Genomic DNA, 26,299 nt, shown 5'->3' on the forward strand with positions numbered 1-26,299 from the left:
AGTGAGCCCCAATAGTGTCGCTTTGCAGCATCAAAATGCAGTCTGTCTCTTTAATGAACTAAGCATAAACCTGGGCATCTCGTTACCTCTCACAAGCAGGTGCTGTGAGAAGAAGCAGGTGCTTGAAGAAAAGCGTTCATCTCTCTTCTGTTTTTATTTATTAAAAAAACCCCAAAAAAAACAATTGATATACCTGTTGTTTGGGGTGGGGTAAATTAATGCAGCTACTGGAGTATTTGCACATGTGCACATGAACGTTATGTTCATGAAGTTCCCCATAGAGTTGTAAACTTCAGGTGCTGTGTCTTATTCAGTTCTCATGGAATCCTAGTTAGATTCATAACCCAATATGCTTCAGTTTTGTTAAATCAGTACTTGAATTGATTTAACATATCACGGAACACAGAAAATGTTTTTATTAGTCCAGAATACAGTACATATAAAATAGACAATCGGTCGTCAGATAGAAAAAAAATACATATACATACGTATATATATATTTTTTTCTTTTCTTTTTTTTGCTGTTCACTGTAAAACCTTTAGCTACCAACTCTTTACAGTTTGTTATGAAACTTTTAGATCATAGCATGCAGTAACGTTTCAGTTAATAAATTTCTTTCAAAAATAAATATATTGGAACTTTGTCACACACATTCTTAAGTACATATTTATAGTGCATAGATTTAAAAGCATTTGCAAGCTGATGCTGTAGCTAATGATTCTTTTGGTAAGGTTCATCGCAGACATTCAAAACAACATGGGACATTCTTGAATAATCTGTAGTACTCCTCTTGAATCTGATGATAAAAGTGAAAATAATAATAATTCATTAACAATAATAATTAATGAGATATACTGTACAGATGTATAGAAGAACGTGAACCTTACCCTTCTGGATAGAACGCAAAGGAATATGAAAATAAACATCCCCTGGAACACATTGGCGAATGTAAAAAGATAGGCTGTAAGGGTAGTCTCATATAAGATGTGCATGACACCAAATGTCCAGGTAACTCCCAGAACAAACAGCAGAGCAATAGCTCCTCTTGCACAAGACCTGAGGAATAATTATTGAATTTGATTAATTATTAGTGTTTCAGGCTGCAGTTTGATTAGTACTTTTTGTATTTAGCTACCCCGAAATGCCATGAAATGTAATTTTACTTGCAGAACCTGCATATTTGGAAATAAACTATATAAACACAATCAGAGCATTAAAGAGGATGAGATGCAATTCTTAAAACACTTTATAAAAATGATGTATAACTTCCTTTACCTGATATTTTCATAGTGACTGATTTCAGGTTTCTTTACTGCAGTGTGACGAAAGACCTTAAAGATGATCACAGCAAATGCCAGCAGATTAACCTGGGAGGGAAAAGAAATTACAATATGAACTATATGCAACAATTAATTAGATTAATTAAAGAGCATATCATTTTAGTACTTCTGTTCTTTTTAATCTAATTAAATTATATTTTAGATATCACTGTAGTAGTAGTTGTATAATAATATAATAATAATGCATTTTATTTGTAATGCACTTTTCTTAAACCCAAAATGCTGCACACAATTAAACCGCAAAAAGAAGAATACAAAAAATATAATAAAGGCTGATAAAAGTATATAAAAGAACTGGCAGAGAGGAAAAAACAAAAAATAATATATGAACTTGTAAGAGAGAAAAGATATGCAGTAAAATATACTGCTTTGTATGTAAAAAAAAAACAAAAAACAAAAAAAAAGAAAGAAATAATAATAATCATAATCATAATAATCATATTCTGTCCTAGCATATACTTATAAGAAAAATTTAAATTGGACTAAATTGGCCCACTTTATATAAATGTTTACTTTTAAGTGTATTTAAAGTATAACAGTAGTAAACTTTGAATACAATCATTTTTTTATTATTATTAAGTTCTAGTTTTAGTATCAGTTTGTTTATTTGTTTTATTTTATTTACTCTTGACCCTTGATTCTTACTTGAATGCTGGATCTGAAACAGTGACCAGGTGTTGGCTGTTTTAACATCAACATCTTGTCAACGGAGTTTCTCTATAAACATATCTTATCAATTATAGCTTTCCTCTGACAGTACGATATAGGGGCTAGTACTACCATTAGTTTATCATTTTAATAGCCTCTTTGTTTAAAAGCGCATTTTCACAGACATCCAAAATCAGCATGACAACCTCAACAATGGTGAGCAGTGCAAATAGTCGCAGTGCATTCTGGGTGCCAACAATCAATACACATCCATGACTCCCATGATGCATTGCAGCATGAATAAATTATGAATTGTCTTGTGGTTATTCTTACTTTTTTCTTTAATTTTTGCTGTTTTTATGTAATTTTTTGTAGATTGTGATGTTTAGAGTTTGAGATTCACATGCTGTGTTCATTCAAATTCCAGATCCTCTGCTGTAGAACCACAGGGCTGCTTTAATGAACAAACTTAACAGAGAATACCATATGTATTGTTTAATATTACATTTAACGATCAAGCAAATCACCATCAACACCTGGCCAGATTTTCTCCTGACAATTCACAGCAGCCAAACAACACGTTATAAATTGTTATAAAGTCAAGGGTTAAGTGCCCAATTTAAGCAAACACTAACCACCGTAATGGTAATTAAAAAAAATATATGATTTTCTCCTTCAATGATTGTTTGATTATATAAGGTGTCTATAATAACTTAAATAACAGGGCCTGAAAGCAAAAACCTTTGAGCATGATGCCTGAATCATCTCCATGTAAAAAACACAAATGCAAATAGCAGGTTATTTCTTGATTGCCAACTACTGGCCTGGGACGCATGGCATAGTGATTTTTTTTGCTTTATGTCTGTTTGCTTTGTTAATTTTTTCATGCTATTTTACACATTTTTAATGGTACATTGTAAGCTTTTAAATTTGATTAAGCATAACAAATTCTAATGTTTTTAATTAATTGATAATATATAAGTAAATATAGTGAATCATTTTTACAGTGTGTTTACAAGTATAAGTAATTTTAAGTATATTTCTGACACCTACATAGAGCCCATTTCTAAGAAGTACATTAAAAGTAGACTAAAAGTATACTTTCCTATTTTAGTTTAAAATAAGTATACTAATAAGACACTTGAATAAACATTTTTCGTAATGCAGAGCACTTAAAAACTGTAAAAGCACAGGTCTAATGTGTTCATGTGGAAAGGTACGAGTAAGCACACAAGGAGCAACATTTTGAATGTACTACAGGTCATTGCAATAATCTAATCTAGATGTAATAAAGAAGTTTTCTTACTTTTGCTGATGCAGAAAGGCTTATACACGATTAAGCCTTTCTGCATTAGCAAAAATAAGAAAAGGTCTAAGCCATCCAATGTTCTAAAGGCGGTAGAAGGACATTTTGGAAATGTGCTTAATATGTGCATAAAAAGTAGCTGAGTATGAAAAATGACACAGAGATTCCGCACCTGTGAGGATGAATAAATTATGCTAGAATAAACAGCCAAACTGATGCCAACGTACTAGTTAATTGCCAACACAGTTTTAGAACCATCCAGATTCTGGTCACACACACACAAAAAATCTGGAGTAGAAGTTAGTTGAAAAAAGCTTGGAAACACATTTCACTCAGAAGAGGCTAATAAATTTAGAAAAAATGTTGTCAAGTTGAAAGCCTATCCATAATTAAAAGTTACATTTACTTGAGAATTCCCAGTTTCCTTCAGTAAATAAAGTACCATGGAAGTTCATTTGCAAACATAACATGTACATCACATGTACATAGGTGAGTTGACAACTCAATTTTTTTTTCCTTTTAAGCTAACATGTTCATTTTATGTTATATTATCCAATGCAACACAGAGACCATAATATTTGGTACACCATATACAATGATGCTAACACTCAATGCATAGTGTTTGGGTATTACCGGTATTCATTTCTACTAGTAGAAAATTAACTCCAGATGTCACAAAACATTAAGTTAATAAACCTAACAAAACCAACCGTAAAACAATGTAAATAACTAAAAAAAAAGTGAACATTTAGATTTTTTTAATTATTCATGCCCCAGTGTATGATGGGAAATACAGAGTCATATCTTTGATATATACTTAATCCCTGTAAACATAAACAATTCCAAGTAAATCATACTTATATGTCAGAACATTCATTTGTATAAGCATAAAATTGAGTGATAGTATAGAATTTACTTTAATGTTTTAAATCTTGCCTGAACTAAAATATAAAATTTAGATTGTTTTTATGTAGTATTCACTTAAAAATCACTTTTTACAGTGCACTTCTAAACACTCATTCAGTGTACAGTACATTTAGTGTACATTCATACCCTTAAATTTTCACATTTTGTTTGCTTCCGAGGGAACTTCGAACTGCGTCCTCTAGGGGTTGCTATGGGAAAGCACCTTAATAACTGTGATGTCATCACTCTGTGCTTACACAGTATAAAAGGGCACTGAGCAAACATGGCATCCTCTCCTTAGTTTTCAGTACTGTCTTGTTTAAAGCTGCATGCCATTAAGAGCAATTTCTCTTTCCTTAAAAGAAGTTTAAGAAGTGTGCCGATCTGTGTCCTCGTTTTTTACACCTAATGACATGATCTTTGTATCTTTTGTTTGGTTGAAGAACACGAGGAGCATGTACACAATGTCCTCAATGTCCTCAAGGGGCAATCTGCGTGCACTGTGAGCAATTCTCTATGAGAAATATCCACTCTCATTTGTCTCTCTTTTTGAGGAAAGAAGAGCAACCATCAGCATCCTGCAGCTCAGGACTGGCTGCTGCTGAGGAACAGAGGAATATGAGCTTGTGGGGATCGCAGGTGGACCTGGCTGATAAGTTGGAAAAGGGGCTTTTCCTTGCATGCTTGTCAGTCACGGGCGAGAGTGAGCTGTTGGATGCAATGCTATTTCTCTTACATCGACTGAACCAGCAGTTGCTCTGCTGGCTTCAAGTCAGATGAGGATGAGGAACATGAGACTGAGTCCTCCCATTCCTCTTGCCGGAATGTTGCTGGAGGTTATGGAATGCGTTACGGCTTCACTTGCCGTGGAAGCGGACCAGTAAGGTAATGCCCTGAGGCTACCTTGAGTGTTATCTTTCTGACCATAGTCCTCTTGCCCAAGTGAGCCTTCCATTTCTAACTGATCTCCATGTGGAAATTGAGAAGGCTTGGAAAAATCCATTTTCATCCTGCATTTATAGGTATCAGCATATTAGTTATGCATGAGAACGGTTATGAGAGAATGCCCCTTATTGAAGTGATGCTGGCATGCTATCTTTCTGAGGGTAAGACATCCTCTCTCAAGGCTTCTTCCTTGCCATCTGTACCACTTCAAATTGTATCTTATTGAATGGCAGGCTGTACGCAGCAGCAGGTCAGGCAGCAGCTTAGTTGCACACTATGGTGGTGCTTCAGGCTTATCAAGCTGATTTGCTGAAAGACCTGGATAAAGGCCAGGGTTTATCCCCTGATGAGCTGGCTGAGTTGCGTCGCACCACAGATCTTGCTCACCGTGGCAGGTTCCTGGGACTATAGTGGTTTACTGAGAGGCATTTGTGGTTGAACCTGGCGGAAGTCGGGACAAAAGAGAAGGGCTTTCTGCTTGGTACACCAGTTTTCCCTTCTGAGCTTTTTGGCACTTCCTTTAAATGGTGGTCTCAAAGTTTAAGGAGGCTGAAATTCGCTCAGCTGCCTTTAAATCACTAATTCCATGAAGGTCCAGGTCTGAACACAAACATCAAAGGAGTCCTGGCCTGTGTCAATTTAAGGGTTAAAGGCAGGTACAGAAGACTAGTATCATGACTCGCTCCTCCTCCTGGGCGCTCCTCAAAGGCATAATAAGTCATGGGAGAATAGGCAAGAGGAGGGAGGTGATCCAGATGAGTCTACTTCTCCCTCTCCCTCTGAGAATATTAACATCTGCTCTTATCTTCCTAACTTCTTTATTCTGCTAGAGCTAACCACCTGACCGAGGTTGTGTTGGAGCCATCTTGCACTCTCATTAGTTTCCCATACTGGACCTATGTTTCGGTAAGCTTTTATGTTTTATAGAACTACCTACTGATGGTCTGGACCTAAGCACTTTTCGATGCATTTTATCTAAGTTGAAGTCTAAGTTGAAAAAGTCATTTATTAACTAGTCTCCACAGCACTATGCAGACCTGCTTCTGTCTTGTCTGATTTATTATCCATGTGGAAATCAGAACCTCTCACTATCCACCGATCGTGTTGATTTTCTGGCTGGCTGAAATGGACCTCTGCGAGAGTCCTTATCTGACTAGGTCCACAGCGTGGTGTTGCAGCCTCATGAGTTGAGCTCTGTTCAGGATATAATGCTTAATGGTGTGCTCCCTGATATCCTAGGAAGGTGGTTTGCTTCAAGAAGCTATCACGGCAAGGACAGGGCACTCACACTTAGCCCTGAGGGGTTTTAACAGTGACAACTAAGATCCATCATGCACGTTTTTGAACCAGAACTGTGGCCTTGAGTGACTGAACACTCCTTTATTTTACTCTGCAGTTCAATAGACGGGCAGGTCTCCGGACTTCGCTGTCTCACTGGACAAATCATCACTCAGTGTGAGTGTGAGGATATTGCATTCCTGGTGGCATGAGTTAAATATAGTGTTTTAAAAACCTTATGACCTTGTTTTGGGCCTGAGGGCCTGTCCCAGCTCGAGAGCTAAAAGTGGGTTCAAGCCTGGAAGGGCCTCTTACCCAAAAAGGGTCATCTATGAGCTTTGGTACTTAGTGCTTAATGTGGTCCCAGCAGGCATTACCCTCAGCATGGCCGTGTGAGTATACCATTGCCCATAGTGACCCCTAGACGACACAGTTCGAAGTTCCTAACGTCTCAGGTTATGAATGTAATCCTGGTTCCCTGAGAATGGAATTATATGATTTATATGATGAAATATGATTTAGGTAGGCACACACGTCTTAATAAAAGATCAAACAGCTCATAATGCATATCAGAGCACAAATAAATTCAAATGACAAATGACTTGTAGCTAATGAAAAAAAAATTGCTTCACTGAAGGGTCACAGAAGCATGTAGTCTAAAAAAGTTTGAAACAACCAGGCCTCTTCCTGGATCTAGCCTCCTGACTAAACTGAACAATTTATGGGGAAAGGCTTTGGTTACTGTGGTGACAAAGAACCTCTAAAACATTTAGGTCACTCTAGTTGAGCTCCATGATCATATGTGGAGATGTATAGAAGGAAACTTCACAGAAGTACAAAAATCATTGCTACACTTCATCAATTTAGGCTTTATGGCAGCTTTCATCCTCTCCTCAGTGAAGACACATGAAAACACACTTGGAATTTGCAAAAAATCACCTGAAAGACACTTAGACTCTGAAAAAATGGTCTAATTTTCTGGTCTAATGAACCTGAATTCTTAGCCTGGGGCTGTTTTTCAGAAAAAACGTAATTTAGAGCAGTTAAACATAAAACAGCAACATAACAAAATGTGAAAAGAAAAAATGTATGTAAATACTTTCATAAGCACTGTAGATAATGTACAGTCAACAACAGAATTAGTGGTGATATAGATCTGGGTATCATCCACACAACTGTGATACCATATCTCCTGATGATCTGTCCAAATGGTAAAATACATATGCTAAGAAAATTTGACCCAGAACTGAACCCTAGTTCTGTAGAGCCACAGCCCTGAACAGTTTAGCTTCTTAATTAAAATTCACCTGTCTGTAGCTTCCAAGTAACCATTCAGACGTTGAGGGTATGTTTGATTAGGGTTAAAGCAAACTTTGCAGGGCGTTTTTAGTTAAGGGCAGCTATTTTTAGTTTCAGTGATAAATTAAGTGATAAATTCACAATTGAAGTTATATAAGGACAAACAGACCCGAGACCATTCTTAATGACTGAACAGCAAATGCTTAATTGTACTTGCAATAAATTAAATTCCAACCATTACAAAATAAGAGGGTTTAGAGGAAGAATATAAACACACACATGTGAGGCACTATGGATTAATGATGGTAAATGCTGTCAATCTCGCTAGTAAAGTAATTAGATTAATTGCAATGTATCTTTGTGGGATATCAGTCTGCAACAATCAAAATACAGCCTAATGTATTCTAAATACAGCAAGACTTTCAGAATACAGCATATTGCTAATGATCACTGTTGCATTGACACTGATTGTACGTGGGTCTTCATGAGTGTTCAAGTGTTATAGACTGTCATTTGCTGTTCCTGAATGCAGAACACAAGAGCATATACTCACCAGAATGATCAGACAGGCTGGTCCTATGAAACTCCAGATGAAGTTATTTTCAGTGCTTAGCCAACACCTTAACAAGATATTAATAACAGATAATTATTATATTATCATGGAAAGGAAAATGTGAGTGAAACAAGGCTTAAATACCATCCATCTTATTTTGCAACTCATTTTGTACAGTTTTGTAGAGTTTAAATAAATGGAAGCAGCTGACGTTAGAAACCTTGCACATTCAAGTTAAAAATGTCAAAACCCAGGCCTAACAATAACATAGATTGCTCATAGCACTAGGGATATTCTCCTTAACAAATACCACATCATCTAAATACTTATAACTTACACAGTCCTGGTGCCATAATATTTATGACCAAGAGTTGCAGATATTGCAACAACCACGGCAGGACTCCCATAACCAAACAAGTAGAAGTTACGGTGGAGAAAACCTTTGTTATATATTACGCCAACAACAATGAGATATAAATGGATCCCCTCTATACACATCCAAGCAAATGCAGCCAGGAAGAAATAATGCAGCAGCCCAGCGATAAGTGAACAGAACCACTGAAACACAGAGTGAACAAACAAGTATTACAATACTTAATACAGGCTGCATTTTTAAGATTTTATGGGCCAGTTTTACTAACAACTTGTATTGGAGGAGAGTATTCAAATGAATCATCGAACGAGATATACTAATGTTTGTGTTTATCAAATTACTGGCTTTTGCACCATTATTTAACGTTAAAAAAACTTTGTTTTGTGCTTGAAATGGGTGAGGTGGCACTGCAGAGAACAAAGAGCGCTTGGGAAAATGGGTTATAATTATAAATAAATTAATTTATTTGTAATGTCAGAAAAACACATTTTCTAAAAATAGTGTTTGCCAAGCCATGTTATTTTTTAATTTGCTTCAGGAAATAACAGACAACTCTCTACCAGGAGTCATGCAATACCAGCTTTATCAAAACATTTTTCAAACCTTATTTTTTTTAATTCAGGTTCTGTGGATTCTTTATTTCTTTATTCTTTATTTGCAGCTATTCTAGTTTGTGCTGCTCTTGGTATATTGCATTGGTCGATATGTAAATAAGATGTTGCGCCTGTGTTTATCCACTCCCATCAGCACTGTTTTGGAACTGCGCTAATTTGCTCTGTTTAGTAAAACTGGCCCTAAGTCTCCATCTGACACATTAATAAAGTGTGATTAGTGAACCTTATGTGCGATCTTGTTGATTCCAATGAGGAAGATGAACTGGGCCATGAAGAGACTGCAGCAAAGGTTCTTGTGGATCGTTGTTCTGGTGTTCTGGATGTCTCGGAAGAACCAGAAGGTGAAGATACACATGGACAGGCAGATGATGGAGATCACCATTCCCAGCTGCGTTATTCTTGTCAGAACATTATAGTGAGCAAGCAGCTGTATTAAACGAAACAGGAATATAATATAAATATTGATAACATTATAAAGGGAGCTTAAAGAACAGTACAAAATAATAAAAAAGTCAGCAAATGACCTATTTTAAAAACATGTTCTTGTAAGAATGTAAACGTTTTGCTATCAGTTTCTGACACTTCTTAAGCCATAAAAAATAAATAAAAATTATTTAATGCTGGATGCATTAAATACCAAATCAACTACCAAATACCAAATCAACATTTGGCGTCACTATAATTTTTGAGGGGACCAATAGGGGGCAGCATTAGTTCAGACTTACATTTGCTTGAGCGGAGGACATGAGAATAGCAAAGTGTGTCAGGTGATTACAGGAACATGAAGTGTGTGTGGCATTCACGCGAGCACGTGTACAGCCGTTCAAACTCCAGTGTCCCATCATGCTCTGGGAATACTCCCAAAATGCACACTTAGTCTCATCAAGGGCAGGATCTATCTCCTTTATGAAAAAGCAAAACTCATTTAGTACATTAAAATAAAATTACGTTCGCACACACGGCTATTTAAAATTAATTAATAAATCAGTCAAACTGCACCTGTGTGTGTTTGAGAGTGAAGGTCACATTCTCCAGTGTAAATGTCTTTGGGTTACTGATGGTTGCTGCTATTACTGGCGAATTAACTGTGATTTCACCCGCTGCTGCATAGCGAGAGTAATCGGCCACACCAGGGTCATCAGCGGGCTTTAAAAGATCCCCAATATTGTTATAAATGAGAAATACTATGGAGGTGCTGCCTACAGCAGAGACAGAACAAGGCAGAAAAAAAAAAAAAACTTTTTTATAATTGGGTTCATTTATATTCAATTTGCTGTGAGGGTTTAAGAAATATATTTTACAAACCGCTGTCGTTTCCCTCTTTTGAATTCTTAGGGGTCAACAAAATGGAGTTTCCTTGGATGTTTGTTGAGAGTGGTTGTTTGTGTGCTTGGTGGGGTTCGAATGTATATAGTTTCATTTCTACAAAACACAATGATTATGCCGCTGAAATCCACTGTAAAAATATACATTTCAGGTATTATGAAATGGCAATGAAAAACATAATCAAATGTGATTCATCATGAACTGTATCCTACAGCTGCTCTGTCCGTAAGATTAAAATTACATGTGAAAATGAGTCATGCACTGCATCAAATTATAATCCATACACTCCCAAAAAGCTGTTATGCAGCAGTAATCTTTTTAAAGAAACTCCAATACACTTAAGCTACAACTATATACCTTTTAGGGATAAATAAGATGAGTACCACCCTATTTACAACTCTTATACCTTTTAAAAATGACATTATCCTAAAATAGAAAAAAAACTAAATGTTTAAATGAAACTAAATGAAACTCCTCTCTTCATCATTGCCCCCGTGGACTGTGTTGTCGACCCCCTCCTGGGTGTCCGTCCTGCTCCCTATCTCCCACCTGCTCCTCCTCGTTGGATGTTTGAGGTGCGAGGACGCATCTTCCAGGAGGGGGGAGTTATGTCAGACTTTAATTCCCTGGTTTTGTGCTCCCCGTGCTCATAAGTGGTTTTCCTGCTCCTGCCCCTGATTGGGATTGTTTGATTCCAGGTGTGTCTCCCTATTTCCTCCCAATTCCCTCGTTACCCTGTGATCTTATATGCCCCGTGCTTTGAGTTCTGTTTGTTGGCTGTTAAATGTCTAAATGTGCTCATGGCCCTGTATGTCACACATGTGTACTCTGTTTGTTGTTGTTGTTGTTGTTGTTGTTGTTGTCAACTCCCTACTTTCCGTTAGTTCACCTGTGTCTAGTTAATTTAGTGATTTCCTTCGTCTTTAATGCGTGTGGTTTTTTTCCTGTCTGTCTGCCTGCCTGCCTACCTGCTTGCAACTATATTGTTGTTTTGTTTCAGTTATAGAGGATTAAAACGTTTAAAAAAGTTTATTTTTCGCGTTGAGTGCTCCTTCTCGCAAACCATACCGTGACACTGTGTTCCAGAGTTTGTTTTATGCTGTATTCCGCTGGATTATATTAAAGACCGTTGAAGTTTATTCTGTGTTTCCTCGTTCCTTGTTCCTAAGCTACAGCAAAGCGTGAGAGGGTCTTTGAGGATGCGGAATAAGGTCATGTAGAACAAGGCATTCACATGGGCTCAATTACTACTAATAAACAGCAAATATTCTTGTAATATGCATGCTAATAAGACCCTAAAATAAAGTGTTTCTAGTGGTTTTTATGTGATACTGCTATGAAAACCCCCTTTTGGAAGTCTTTTTATGATTATATTATGCATGAAATGCTTTATTCAAAATAAAATACAAAATAAACACCTGTGAAAAATCAATTTGTAAAACTCCTTCATATTAAAGGTGCTGTATGCATGAGTGCTTGAGTGCAGGCAACCCTGGGGTTCTAAAACACGATTGGGCAAACTGGCTGTAACTGGCTGTTTCAACTATTGGCTGTAGCAATAACTGTAGTTTTTCAGATAAACAAGTATGTTAACCCGTTTCTTAAATATCTGCAAACACATTATAATATTTTTATGCTTTAGTAGAGTCAAAATCCTACATACAGCACCTATAGCACTGTAGATTATATATTATACCTAATTTAAAGTGTGTTAGGTCACGTTTTAGGCTTCAGAGGTCTCACCTACTTCACCAGCATCCACCTGCATTTGCGTGGTGTGTGTGTATCCAGCAGACAGGGCCAGTGTTTCCTTCTCTGCTGTGTGAAGGAGTGTGGTGATGTAAAATTTCCTCAAATCCTCATTTATCTTGTCCCATTCTACCCTTTCATCCTTCTCGACTAAGTTGTTCACACTGAAAACCAGATTCTACCAGAAAAAGGCAGAAAAACACAAAACAAAAAGGGAATGATTTTAGTTCAGAACACATAACAAATGTGGTCATAGATTATCTGTTTATAGTTTTTTAAAGCTGTGTTGTAGTTTTCTAATTGATTTAAATGGTGCTTCTACTGTACGGAGTAATGCAGTTGCATAATTCATTGCTATTATTTTTGTTTGTATTTCTCACTTAGTGTTTCTTTTGAGGGTTAGGCTTTTTTTAGGTGTAAAATTTGCAGGCTTGCTAAAATCAGCAGGTGTGCGTTTCTTGTACATGTGTGGAAGGGCGCATGAATTACCGTAATGGTTTCATTGATGTGATTCCCAGGATGTTGAGACTCATCCCCAGGACTTAGTTTACGGCTGGCCATGGCCTCAATATATGACATGAGGAGAACAGGAGAGAGGTCAGCTGATGTTTGATGTCTTATCTCTTTCAGACGCTCTGGAGTTGACAGGTTAATCATCTACAGCCCAGAGAGAGGAAAACACTCACTGTATGGTATATGATAAATCATAAATGATGGCATTTAAAAGATTACACATCACAGGGAAGATGCAGATAATACACAGCTGTCTTGTGTTTATTTCACAGGCTTGAATCGGCAAACACATAAAATAGAAAAAAACTAAAACCTCTGGTAACACTTTAGAATAGGTAACACTTGTTAATTATTAAGTACAACTTATAATGTAATGTAGGTATTCAGTTTAGGTATTGGGTAAGATTAAGGATGTAGAATAAATTCATGTAGAATAAGTATGTGATTAATTAGCACTAATATTCTTGTAATATGCATGCTAATAAACTACTAGTAGGCGTAACCGTAAAATAAAGTTTTATCAAAACATATAAACTTCCTCAGACAAATTTGGTTATAGCATGATTAGTCTATTAGTACGAGAGGCCACGATACTTATAACAAATACTTATAACAAAAGAGACTCATTTATTATAATCGTGTAGATAACTGTCTAGTATTTGCTATGAGAGGAAATGTGCAGCTTCGCCAGCAGAGGACACTATTCTCTCACAGTTGCATTGAAACTGTCACTCTGTAAGCATGTGAATGCACTCATGATCTAAAAACAGTTGTATACACATGTATTAATATTGCATGATTGTTATTATTATCATCATCAGTGTTGAGAGTAATGCAAGTCACGTAATCAGATTGCTTTTTTTCAAATAAGCAGTAAAGTAACATTACTTTTAAATTTACAAGAAATAACTTTCCAAGTTACAAAAGCTATTTTTGTTTTTAGTTAGTTATGTTTTTAATCCATCATTCTGATTTTATCGTTTACTATTTAAGCTGCAATTTTGTAAAATGTAAATTAAGTTAAATTAAAGTGATTATATATATATATATATATATATATATATATATATATATATATATATATATATATATATATATATATATATATATATATATATATATATATATATATGTATATATGTATATATATATATATATATATATATATATATATATATATATATATATATATATATATATATATATATATATATATATATATATATATATATATATATATATAGGTGTCCCTGTGTGGCCCCTCACGCCATTCCTGAAGTATTGACATTTCCTAAAACACATCCATCCTGATTGTTATATGACAAAAATCTCATGACAAAACCTTCAGAGCAGCTGTTTCCTGAAATAGAGATGTTCTCAGCAAGGTGAGAGGAAAAACATCTGAGAGGGATGTGACTACATGTGGACAAGATGTCCAGTTATCACAGAGCGTGCAAGCTATGTAACTATTACCCACATTAGACAGGAATTGTTTTGTTCTGATGTATAGAAAGCAGGACTTTCACATTCTGCATTTTTTTTCTACTAATTGTGTGTTTAAATCAATTACAACTATAAAAATAGCTACTTATATAAATACTGTTATTTACAGCTGAGATTAAAAGATTATACATATTTATAGTATATAAACTAAAATACATGAACTAATATATCAACTACAATATATAAACAGTTCAAAAGGGTGAGTGCGGTAATATTTATTTTATTTTAATTCAAATTCAAGTGTATTTGTAATATTACAAATAAAATATTTTTATTTTCACATAAATGCAGTTTGTTTTAACTTTCTCAGAAATGTATCATACTTTCCACAAACATTAAGCAGCACTGAATTTAACATTGATAGTAATGATAATAATAACAATAATACATGTTTCTGAGCTGCAAACCATCATATTAAAAACACACAGGAATAACATGCAGTTGTTTAAAGATATTCAATTAAAAACTGTTATTTTAAACTGTATATCTGCAGTATACATTCTGTGCAGGTTTCATAAAAAAATACCAATTTTTTTAGTTTACTTGGTAAATTATTATTATTATTGTTATTACTTAGACAAAATTACAAAGTTAAGTATTTGCAATTTCTTGTATTATTAGCTATATTAAATAACAATATATACAGTAATTTGTCTTTTCAAATTCTGGCAAAGGGCAGCAGATGAAAATTAGCCATTGGGGCTAACTCTTGCTTATTTACATTATTGTACTGTTGATTAATGAGCACTCTCCCTGTTTAATAAATAAAATTCTAAATTCAACTACATATCCACTAAAATAAGTATTCTAAATAAGTACTAGGGTAGGTTTAGGGTTAGTAGAATAAGTTGACATATACAAAGTATGTTGTATGTTGTGGACCCATCAAAATAAAGTGAAACCGAAATAATTATTTAAAGTGAATACTTTACTCACTCTTTCCAGTGTGTTGTTAACAGCATCTTTGATACATCTGTGGTTCTGATGGCAATGCTTCTTTGGGTCCTCTGATACAAACACAAAACACATGAATGCATATGGAAAACTAATATTAGACCTAAATTTTACCTCTGAATAAAAATTGAAATGTAAAATTTACAGCAGGGTACAGTTCTCACCTCTGCAGTCCGCCCCTTTTTTGGGCTTAAACCAGGGCCCTGCTGGGGATGTATAACCTCTCACACATGAGCAGATGAATGAGCCGTTTGTGTTGTGGCATTTAGAAAATGGTCCACATCTATCAGCAACCATACACTCATCAATATCTGCAATTTAAGAATAGCTCAAGTCAAATTATATACACTCTTTTTCTTAAAATTCATACATTTGCATCTATGTAGTGTCCAGATACCTTCTGGATCCATTCTGCGGTATATGCTTGATTCATACCTTTACACTCGGTCCCATCATTAGGTTTAAATTTCTTCTTTCCATTTGCAGTGAATCCAGATTCACAGGTACAGTAGTAATCTCCAATAGTGTTGTTGCATTTGGCATTTTGGCCGCATATCGGTTCAGTTACATTCACACACTCATTGTCATCTGCGAAGGGTCATAAGCAGATACGTTAAACGCATTAAAGTATCCCTATTATGGATTTTGAAAATGCAGTGTGTAACAGGGCTCTAAGTGAATGAAAACATCCTCAAAGATTTAACCGAAAGTGCACCGTGTATATTATTGTCTCACAAAGGAAAGAGTAGACTTTAAAGGAGTTTGGAAAAAAATTGTTAAGCAATAAATTGTTTTGGGAACTGTTGTGTAAATATTAGACAATGAAAGTGTTTTTTTTTACATTGCATGCATGTTAAAACTTTTGTTGGAGACGAAAACATATGATCCTTTCATAACCCATAAAAAGGCATTTAAAGTGAGTACATCAGAGAACAGCAAACTCTGAAAGTGTCTGATATAGTTCGAGTACTTGGCAATTTTACATTTGAAAGGAATATAGCTGTCTCAGAAATTCACAAAAAAGGGTCTAAGGTTATGCTAATGTTATTTCAAGCTTATTAGCTGTGCTTTTTTCCCCAGTAATAACATCTTGCCCATTCTTAATGCTTCAGTATTATTAATTTGAATTGTTTTAATTGTACAGATAGACATTTATAGTGTATCATCAGTCAATCTGAGATATCTATTCCGATAACTCATAGAGATTCATAAAATATTAATTCTGATCATTCTGTTTGATATTGACCCTGAACACTACTACATAACACTAATTAATTAATACAGAATTTATTACTCCTAATAACAAAAGCACTAAAGTGCATTTGCCATTCTGTTTAACGTAATAAATTAAATGGCAAACCCTGGCAATTGTTGATTCCATCGCCAGTGAACCCAAGCTTGCAGAAACAGGCATATTTAGAGTCCTTTTCTTTCGTGCAGTTAGCATGCTGGTGACAGGACCGGCAAATGTCATCAAATCTGCATGGATCCAGCACACTTGAAAACCAGGCTTTAAAAGATAATATATAATAGCAACACAATTATTCACAGATGAATTAGAGCACTTAATGGTAAAGAGGGTACGCTGGTAAATATAACGTTTTGCATAAAATGTCATGTTAAACGTATGCCTTTTTCTTTTCTGTATCTTTTTTCTCAAACACTCATCAAACCTCCCCCCCCCCATCCTGTCCTCTAGATAAACAAACAAAAACAATTCTAATATCTAATACAGTCATATTTTCCCATTATCTGTGCTGCACACAATAAGTGAACACAATAAATCACACTGGCATAAGGCATAAGTGTATAGTGAAGGCAGATTTTTGTTGATAAGTAAAAATCTGAAAGTGTATATTTTAAGGTAAGTCCAAAATTAACATAACAAATAAGAACATTGTTAAAAATGATGTTACTCGGCATAAATGTGTGAGAACCACGATCTCCCCCAAATGTATTTATTTATTTAATATAATTTGATTTATTTTTGGTTATTTCTTGTGCTGAGCATTTCCAACAGTAAAGAGATCAAAAGAAATTAAAATGCGGTTGAGCAATAGAAAATACAAAAAGTTAATTGACTTTGATTAACCTGAACTCTGTCAAGATCATAAAAGGTAATCCATGCGACTTACCAGCGAAAAGCAGGAGTTTCATTGGAGATCTGTGGAAAAACTCCATTTCGGACTTGAGTCTGGAATGTCTTTAAGCAGTACGTGGATATCTGTGTGACGCACAACACTTCCTTATGTCAGCTTCCTGTTTCTCTAATCTTGACCCTTCCTGTCCATTTCAATCAACTCACAAAAACACAGAGGAATACGACAACTCATCCTCTCTCTCTCACACACACACACACAGACACCACTATTGTAACTTGACAAACGCAATAACAAACAAATTACTGATGATAAAAGTTTAGGCCACTATAGTTTCAGGTCACTCGTAAAAAAAAATGGTTTAGCAAATAAAACCTAAACTTGAAGATTCATGTGATCACGTATGATTTGCAGATGTTCCAATCTGTGCACCTCAATGAAAGCAAGTACAAAGTAGTTCACATAGTTGGTGTCAAATCTTCTAGCCTGATCTTATTCATTTCATTTTGTGATCCTTCTTTATTTTACATTTTAAACTTAATGCTTTGGGTTTATTATCACACTTAAGGTTCTAATGATGTCATTTAAATGTATCGTTCGTATTATGGGCTTATAAAGTAGCTCACTCTTGCAGCCAAAAGCATTATTCCTGGATGCGGCTATATATCAGAGTATATGTATCAGAGTTGGGTGGAGGTGTATTTTTAACCACAGACCTCTTTGTTCTAGACGTCTGCAAGAAATGTGTGCTTGAAGATAAGAAACAGAACCACTGAAGACTGGCTGGATCACAACACCCACTAGACGACTTCATACTTGCCAGAACTAAAGAGAAATTTTGACCTTTTTTCAGGATAGCCTAATATCGTCTCTATATTCCTTGGGCAGCAGATGCCAGCAGTCCCAAAATGTATTTGGACACTTGAACAGTCTGAATGTCATTGCATTAGATTACAAAATGTCAAACCAACCAGCATCTGCGAACAAACGACTTTACAGACTTTTTACTTTGCAATGACTTTTACTAAGTGCTCTGTGTGTGTGTGTGTGTGTTTACTTAAAGGACAATTCTAGAATTCTGACTGGTTTAAGTCGATGCGATACTGAATACGTTTTGGCCTGTGAAATTTATGTCAGCTGGTTTCTTTGGAAATGTAGCCTATATTGCTTGATGGTAAAGATAATATCTGTAACATGAACAGAATCTCTCACAGTGCTCTGGGTCTGGTTGTGACTTTTATCCCAGTGTGACCCGTGACAGCCAGTTGAAGGGTGCGGCTTTTCCTTCTGCCTTCAAACAATAAGACGGGACCTTCTGCCCGCCACACTTCCGCTCTATATTGGGATGGTGTTTACCGTAAGCACTGAATAGGCTGTCGCACGGTTAATACCGACTGCCCCCTTGTGGCTGAGGTTGTATGAAAAAGTCTCAATACTTAAAAGGTATAATGGTTTAAAAACTGCAGTTTTCTTTCTTATTGTAAACCGCAAAATATAACAAAACCCACTGGTATACTCAAAATAAAATAAAATAATAATTGTGTATCATCTAGACTACGACACAGCATTAAGAATGAAGTGTGCATAAACCTTTGAAGTCAATAAATAAATAAATATTGACTGTTACTTTAACTCTTAACTGTCATTTTAAATTAAATAATAAAATTTCACATAATTCACATAAACTACAACCTTGATGAGCATAAGTATGATTAATTAAATCCTTAATAATAATAATAATTGTGGATCATCTTAGGAAACACTGTATTAAGAATTAAGTCTACATTAACTTTTGAACAGGGTCATTTTTTAAAGATTCTGCAAGGTTTCTTTAATACAGAACTGCATATACAGTATTTCTCAAAAGCCGGGAAACATCACGACTATTTAATGTTTTTTATGATCAGCAAGCCTGTATTTATGCCCTCAAATCAAACAAACAAAAAAGCAAACACAATAATACTGCAATTAAAATAACTGCTTTGTGTTGTAATATATTTTAAAATGGGATGTATTTCTGGTATGGAAAAGCTGAATCTTCAGCAACATGAAAAAGAAAAGAAAAATAAGCCATTTGAGTGTTTTGTCATTTATGCAGCGTGGTTTGGTGAGTCAGTATTCTTGGCTGTCTTCGTTGTCCTCTATCTCACCTTCACAAATAAAACTGCACCTAGATCCTTTTAACTTTGGCGTGTGAGTCTACATTATACAGCCACAGCGAAATAGTCTGCTGGCACTGTAGTGAAGTCTGGCCTGTGTTTGAGGATCAAATTGATGGTTGTGAAACTCTAAACAAATTAAACTGTATATTGCGATTTTCTCTGGGACTGAAGTTTCAAGATGAGTAAGCACTCAAAGACCAGTCCTTATAAAGCACTGCCCCTCCTGCCTCAAAGACTCATAAATATATTTGTCTTGCCTGTCTTTGCCTGAGATTCACCACAGTTGACTGAACTAATCCATATTCCCTGCAGTTTAAGGGCAGTATTTCCATTTTGAGAACCACTTTTCTTGCGAATTTGCACATGCCTCATGGGCAGCGAGTGTGGACAAATGCATCATTTGCTCTCCTGTGACGTGTAGCTCATTTTAAACCTGAAAGCAAGAAGTGAGGAAGACACTTTCTGAGCCTGCAAGAGGATGCGTTCCACTTGCCAATGTGCTCCTGTGTGTGCATACATACATATGAGACTGCTGGCAAATTCAGATGAAACGATAGCTGAATTGTTGGAGTGCAAAGGAATTGTTTTTGCTGAATTTTATAAAGCGCTGCTCTTTAAATTAGTTGGGCTTGAGTTTCTTCTAAAACAGGGACTGATTATTTGACTTTCCTTTGAGTTTTTTTTTCTTTCGGTTATTTAAAATAAAGCATGCAATATACCCTACTTCATTAATGCTATTGTTTCTCGTTATACAAACTCAATTTTACATTGTGTTCTGAAATGCTATTCATTAATGCCAATGTCTATGCAACTAGACTTTAAGCATACATACTTTAAACATACAGAATTTTTACAGATACTGCAATGATATAGCACCATACTCAGAGGCTTAAAAAACTACCTATAACAGTATGTTAAAATAAATAAATCTCCTCCACTTTACTGTAACACTGCATGTGTATTAATGGAAGTAAATTGAAGGAAAAGTGCAGTATGACCCCTACTATTATTTTACTGCAATCATTCCTTAATACACCTAGGTAATTGAGGTAAAGTTAAACAAGGAATAAAAATACCACCTGGAAGTTGTGGTTAGTTGTCAGTTTTTGTGTAAATGTAAGGTTTTGATAAACTTTTCCAGTTTCAATTGTTCTTTCCACTTTCAACAATTTCTAGGGATAAATTAGTATTGCAATTAAATATTTGCTTAGTTATTGCCAAAGCTCTCTCTATTTCGTTGTAGACCACTAAACTGCCTCAGAAGTCTGTCTGAAATTTGTTACAGGGTGTACATTTTCGCCAGAATGCTGCCTGTGCAATACAGGCATATTATAGGCATAGTACAGAGAAAGATAATAGCTATATTTGGTGGGGACCAGAGAAATTGACAAGCATAGTTCTCTTAAAATTTGAGGTGGAAAGTAACTAATTACAAACACTTTTTTACATTACTTGAGTACATTTTTTTCTACTTTCTTGAGTATAATTAAATTGTGGTACTTTTACTTGAATAAAATTAAACAAAAAATGATTCCACATCTCCCAAAAAAAAAGGCAATGGTGCCGATGGTGTCATGAATGAAGGGTCTGAGGCGTGCGGATCCATGTGCAGGCTTTTATTAAAGTAAGGCATGGTCAAAACAGGCAGGCGTCAAACAGGGCAAACAGGAATATCAGAGATGAGGCAAACACAAAATCCAAGAACAGGCGAAGGTCAGGTCAGGCGGCAAACAATCAGAATATCCAAAGACAGGCAGGGCCAAAACCAGGGAAACCAGATACAATAATCCACGAGCGATCTAACAAAGAAACAGGCGTAACAACGCAACCTGCAGTTGAGGGGCTTGCTGCAGTATTTATAGTCCTGGAACAGGAAGTTGTCGCAGAGGGAGTGAATGCAGATCACCCAGAGGTCAGGGCTCCCTCTGCTGGCTTGGTGACAGATGGAGAGCAGAGTGAACTGGCATTTAACAGACACTTTTCAAACTGTTGGGGTGGAGAGACAATCCCTTACTAAAATAGTATACTTCAAGTTTATTTATTTAAGCATAGTTAAAACATCTAAAAGTGGACTGAATTGGCACACTTAAGTACATGAAAGTAAAAGTATATAAAAGTAGTAAACTTTGAGTACAATCAATGAATGCTAAATAAATATATATCAGTGGTCAGTGTTTAATATATATGGGCTCTTGACTCTTGACCGTTGTTTTTAAATCAACATCATTTGTCTGGAGTCTCATGTTGGGTGTATTTAATCAATTATAGCCTTGTTTAATTTAATAAAAAAATGTATCCACCATTTTGATCCAAATTTTTAAAAAAAAGTCACATTTTTATTTTTCAAAGCTCATTTTCACATACATTAAGAATCAACGTAAGAACCTGAACAATGGTGACCATCAAAAAGCAAGTTGCAGTGCATTCTTGGTGTCACCAAACAAAACTCATCTATGATGCATTGCGGCATAATCTGTTTATCTGAATATGCTGTTTGTCACCATTGTTGAGCTTCATACGCTCTTGTTGTCTGTGTGCCTAAAAGAACACCCTCCCCTTATGTTTTTTGAGCCAAACAATTATTTACTTTCAGTCAGTCACTCTGAGTCACGTCGAATGACCGATGAATTAGGATCCCTACCAAAACGCCATAGACACTGCCTCTTCCAGTGTCCTGTGGGAGCCCACAAGTCCCCTCAGTCTATTGGTGTAGGCCAGGGCTCGACCACAAGAAGCCAGCTACTCTTGTTAATACTACCCATCTCGTAAAACTGGAACACTGGGGATGCCCCACGTTGTAGTGAACAGGGACATGCGGAAGTCCAGCTTTCCCGTAGGAGGTCTTGGAACGGATACGCATATGGACAATATTTTAGTTTGTATATAGATAATTGGAGGTGATTGACCTGCTTCTATCATCGGACTGTGGTTTTATTTCGTTATTAGTGCTATTAGATCTTAGCACAGCATTCGATACTATCGATCACAACATTCTCTTGGATAGACTCGAAAACTATGTTGGCATTAGAGGAAGTGCCTTAGCATGGTTTAAATCATATCTATCTGACGGCTATCAGTTTGTAGCACTAAATGAGGAGGTATCATATTGCTCAAAAGTGAAATATGGAGTTCCTCAAGGCTCAGTGCTGGGACCATTACTTTTCAACCTATGCATGTTACCTCTGGGAGATATTATCAGGAAACATGGTGTTAGCCATTCTCAGCTCTATATTTCAGCACAGCCTGGTGATACACACCAAATTGAGAATCTAACAGAATCCGTAATTAATATAAAAAACTGGATGATGAGTAACTTCTTAATGCTAAATTCTGAAAAACCCCACATATAATAATCTAGAACACAGTCTAACACTTGATGCCTGCTCTGTTAATTCTTCATTAACAGTTAAAAACTTAGGTGTGCTGTTTGACAGCAATCTTCCTTTTGACAGCCATGTTTCCAGCATCTGTGTTTTTCCATCTTAAAAATATATCTAAATTATGACCTATGCTTTTAACCTTTAATGCAGAAATATTAATTCATGTGTTTATGACCTCAAGGTTAGATTATTGTAATGCTTTATTGGGTGGTTGTTCTGCACGCTTGATAAACAAACTTCAGCTAGTCCAAAACGCAGTAGCTAGAGTCCTTACTAGAATATGATCATATTAGCCCGGTTCTGTCAACACTGCACTGGCTCCCTATCAAACATCGGATAGATTTTAAAGTCTTATTAATTACCTATGAAGGCCTGAATGGTTTGGCTTCTCAATACTTGAGCGAGCTCTTATCACATTATAAATGTGAACTGTAGGCACGATTCATCTGCGATCGAAAAAGCCTGCAGGTCCCCTACCCTCTTGATGGAGGCCAATGCGAGCAGGAACTGCGTCTTCATTGTCAAGAACTTCAGCTCAACTGCTGGCAAAGGCTCAAATGGAGTCAGTACTACAGACAGGTCCCAAGAGGGTAACATGGGGGGCCGTGGATTTAACTTCCTGGCCCCCTCTCAGGAACCTGATGATCAGGTCATGTTTACCCACAGACCTCTATGGGGTCATGATTTGCAGCAATCACAGCCACATAGACTTTAAGGGTGGAGGGAGACAGCCTTTGCTCCAACCCTTGCTGCAAAAAAGTAAGCATGACTCTGATCTGGCAATTCCGGGGGTCTTCTCCTTGAGAAGAACACCACTCGACGAACAGGCTCCACTTTCAGGTGTAGGCCTGACTCGTGGGCGCTTCTAGCCGAAGAAATGGTGTCAGCTACCCCTTGAGGTAGGTCACCTAGAGCCTCCGTGTCCCGTCCAGGGACCAGACATGGAGTTTCCAGAGGTCTGGACGCTGGTGCCAAAGGGTGCCCCATCTCTGAGTCAGAAGATCCTTCCTCAGAGGAATCGGCCAAGGAGGGGCTGTCACAAGGAGGACAAGTTCTGGGAACCAGGTCTTCGTGGGCCACTAGGGTGCTGCTAGCAGGACCTGCTCCTCGACCTTCCTGACTTTGCACAGTGTCTGTGCAAGAAGGTTCACTGGGGGAAACGCATACTTGTGAAGGCCCCACAGCCAGCTGTGTGCCAGTGTGTCCATGCCGAGTGTTCTCTCAGTCAGGGAGAAAAACTACTGGCAATGGGAGGTTTCCGGAGGGGCAAACAGATCTACCTAAGCAGCTCTGAAAATGCTCCCAAATCAGCTGAACCGCCTGCGGATGTAGTCTCAATTCTCTGGGTAGTGCAGCTTGCGACAACTCGTCGGCTGCCTGGTTGCACACTCCCGGAATGTGAATGGCATGGCACGACCTCAGAAACTTCCAACTCCATAGGAGGATTGCTGCATATTGGCCAAAGAGGAAAGTTGTGGTGCAAAACTGGCCCCAGAGACCCAGAGATGTAGGAAACTGCTCTTTTGTCAAGGTTTTGGGTACCACTTTTTTTGGGTACCACTGACCTGGTCAGCGGGGAAAACAACAAAAGATTCTCTATTCAGCCCTTTTCCGGGAGAGGGAGTGGTGAGTTGCTTGAGGCGGGACTGGCAGAGGCTAGGTGGAGGCAGCAGCTGGCATGTGAGACAGCAATCGTGGCCATCAACCGGCACCAGGTAACTACCATATACAGAAATGCACGGGTGGAAGGGCATCTTGTAGATACGTCTTTAAAAAGATGTTTCACCCGTGAGCTAGCTCTTTTAGCTCTAGATGGCCGCTTTGCACACAAATGAGGGTAGTGCAGCCTGATTGTGGCAACCCCCTCGACACAGGAAAACGACCTCCGCTGAAACGCCGCACTCCAACACTCTTGTAGATCGTCTTGGGAGCAGAACAGTCATGCTCGTCTCCGAAGCAAAAAGCTGAATATGAGCTGCACTCACTGCTTATTTATACTCGCGCTGTAATCAGTGGCAGCTGGATGCAATTAGCGCATGCCAATCTTCAATTGGCTCGTTTAGATACACTCAAAGTAGATGTCCCAATTCATTGGTCATCCAACATGACTCGGAGTGACCAACTGAAAGGGAACTACAGATCTTCGGATGTAATATCATAGGGTTGCTTTTAGAAACATAACTAAGTGATTATTCACTGAATGAGTTCAGGTCGAATGATGACTATGCAAAACCACAATCATAACTTGGAAATTTTTTCTATTGGCTTATCTAACTAACACATAGCAACCAAACATAGCATGTAATTATAAAGCCAAGAGTCAACAGTCCAACTAAAGCAAACACTGACCACTGCAATGGTAATACCATTTTCTCCTTCAGTGATTGGTTGTTAACATTAGGTGTCTTCAATAACTGTTTTGGGGGAAGCTTTTTAACACGATGCCTGTATTATCTCAATGTAAACAACAAAAATATGAAAATACGGTTCAGTTGAATGGTAAGAATTTCTCTCTTAAACAATGCAGTTAAACTAAATGTACAAATATTAACATCAACACTGACAACATTGAAATAAGAGTGTGTGTCTCCAACTATGCAAGTCACAGGCGACAGCAGGAAGGAACCAAACCCCATCTGTGACAAAAGGGAGAAGAAAAAATACTTCTGAGAAACCAGGCTCAGTTGGGGCCAGTTCTCTGGCTGGATGGCCAGCAATTAATTTCTACTTAAATTTTAAGTGCATGTCAGATTGTACAAAGAACTTCTTCCTGACCTGGGCTCTAGTTAGTCAAGTATGAGCTCTAAGAGTATGTGCCATATTTCTAGAGAGAAGAGTGGCACCACCATTGAGACCCAGCAGTCTACTGAGTATCTCGTCACCCTGGTAATGAGGAAGGGGACCAGAGCATATTACAGTGATTGATATTATACTTGTGAGTCTTTATTGTTATTTTAGTGATCTCCGACTGGTAAAGTCAAACATTAGAGTGAATAACAATCTAACTGATTTTATGTTTAGCAACTCTTTTAAATTTGGCAATATGTCAGGTGCTCTGGCTCCCAGTAGACATTGGACTATGGTGGCTGGTGTCTCTATTTTACTTTCCAAACAATAGAATCTCGAATTACTAGAGCATTTTCATCCGGTTTCTCAGTGAGTGCTTCACTGAGTGAGGAGAACTCTGTTTGATGTTCTGATCAGAACGGAAGAGCTGTGTTTTTACCCGCGACTAGTGCGCCTCACAATCACCCAGTCACCCTGCTGCACGGGCTCTAATGCTGGAACTGAACAATGTACATGATTCACTGAACTAATTGCATCCAAAGCAGTATGTACAGCCCTCACAT

General features: G+C 37.0%; 1 protein-coding gene across 1 annotated transcript; it reads right to left on the reverse strand.

Moving 5' to 3' along the window:
* Positions 1-401: 401 nt before the first annotated feature.
* adgrl4 (adhesion G protein-coupled receptor L4) lies at positions 402-17,557 on the reverse strand. Its single transcript, XM_043252495.1, has 16 exons — positions 17,444-17,557; positions 16,669-16,818; positions 15,744-15,896; positions 15,473-15,619; positions 15,291-15,361; positions 12,828-12,995; positions 12,333-12,516; positions 10,569-10,685; positions 10,263-10,462; positions 9,989-10,165; positions 9,487-9,690; positions 8,614-8,834; positions 8,277-8,343; positions 1,277-1,368; positions 889-1,057; positions 402-797 (listed from the first exon to the last, which is right to left on the reverse strand). Exons 1-16 carry the CDS (start codon positions 17,487-17,489, stop codon positions 735-737), a joined length of 2,229 nt encoding a protein of 742 aa, XP_043108430.1. The 5' UTR covers positions 17,490-17,557; the 3' UTR covers positions 402-734.
* Between the last annotated feature and the right edge of the window lie 8,742 nt (positions 17,558-26,299).

Source organism: Puntigrus tetrazona, chromosome 11 (assembly GCF_018831695.1).
Source record: "Puntigrus tetrazona isolate hp1 chromosome 11, ASM1883169v1, whole genome shotgun sequence".
In the NCBI taxonomy this organism is placed as follows: domain Eukaryota; kingdom Metazoa; phylum Chordata; class Actinopteri; order Cypriniformes; family Cyprinidae; genus Puntigrus; species Puntigrus tetrazona.

Excerpts from the sequence above, each read along its gene's own strand:
- adgrl4 (XM_043252495.1), bottom strand. The coding sequence starts at position 17,489 with ATGGAGTTTTTCCACAGATCTCCAATGAAACTCCTGCTTTTCGCTG. Across the intron at positions 15,620-15,743 it reads TGATGGGACCGAGTGTAAAG|ATATTGATGAGTGTATGGTT; the intron begins GTATGAATCAAG and ends CTTAAATTGCAG. Across the intron at positions 12,996-15,290 it reads TTAACAACACACTGGAAAGA|ATGATTAACCTGTCAACTCC; the intron begins GTGAGTAAAGTA and ends TCTGGGCTGTAG.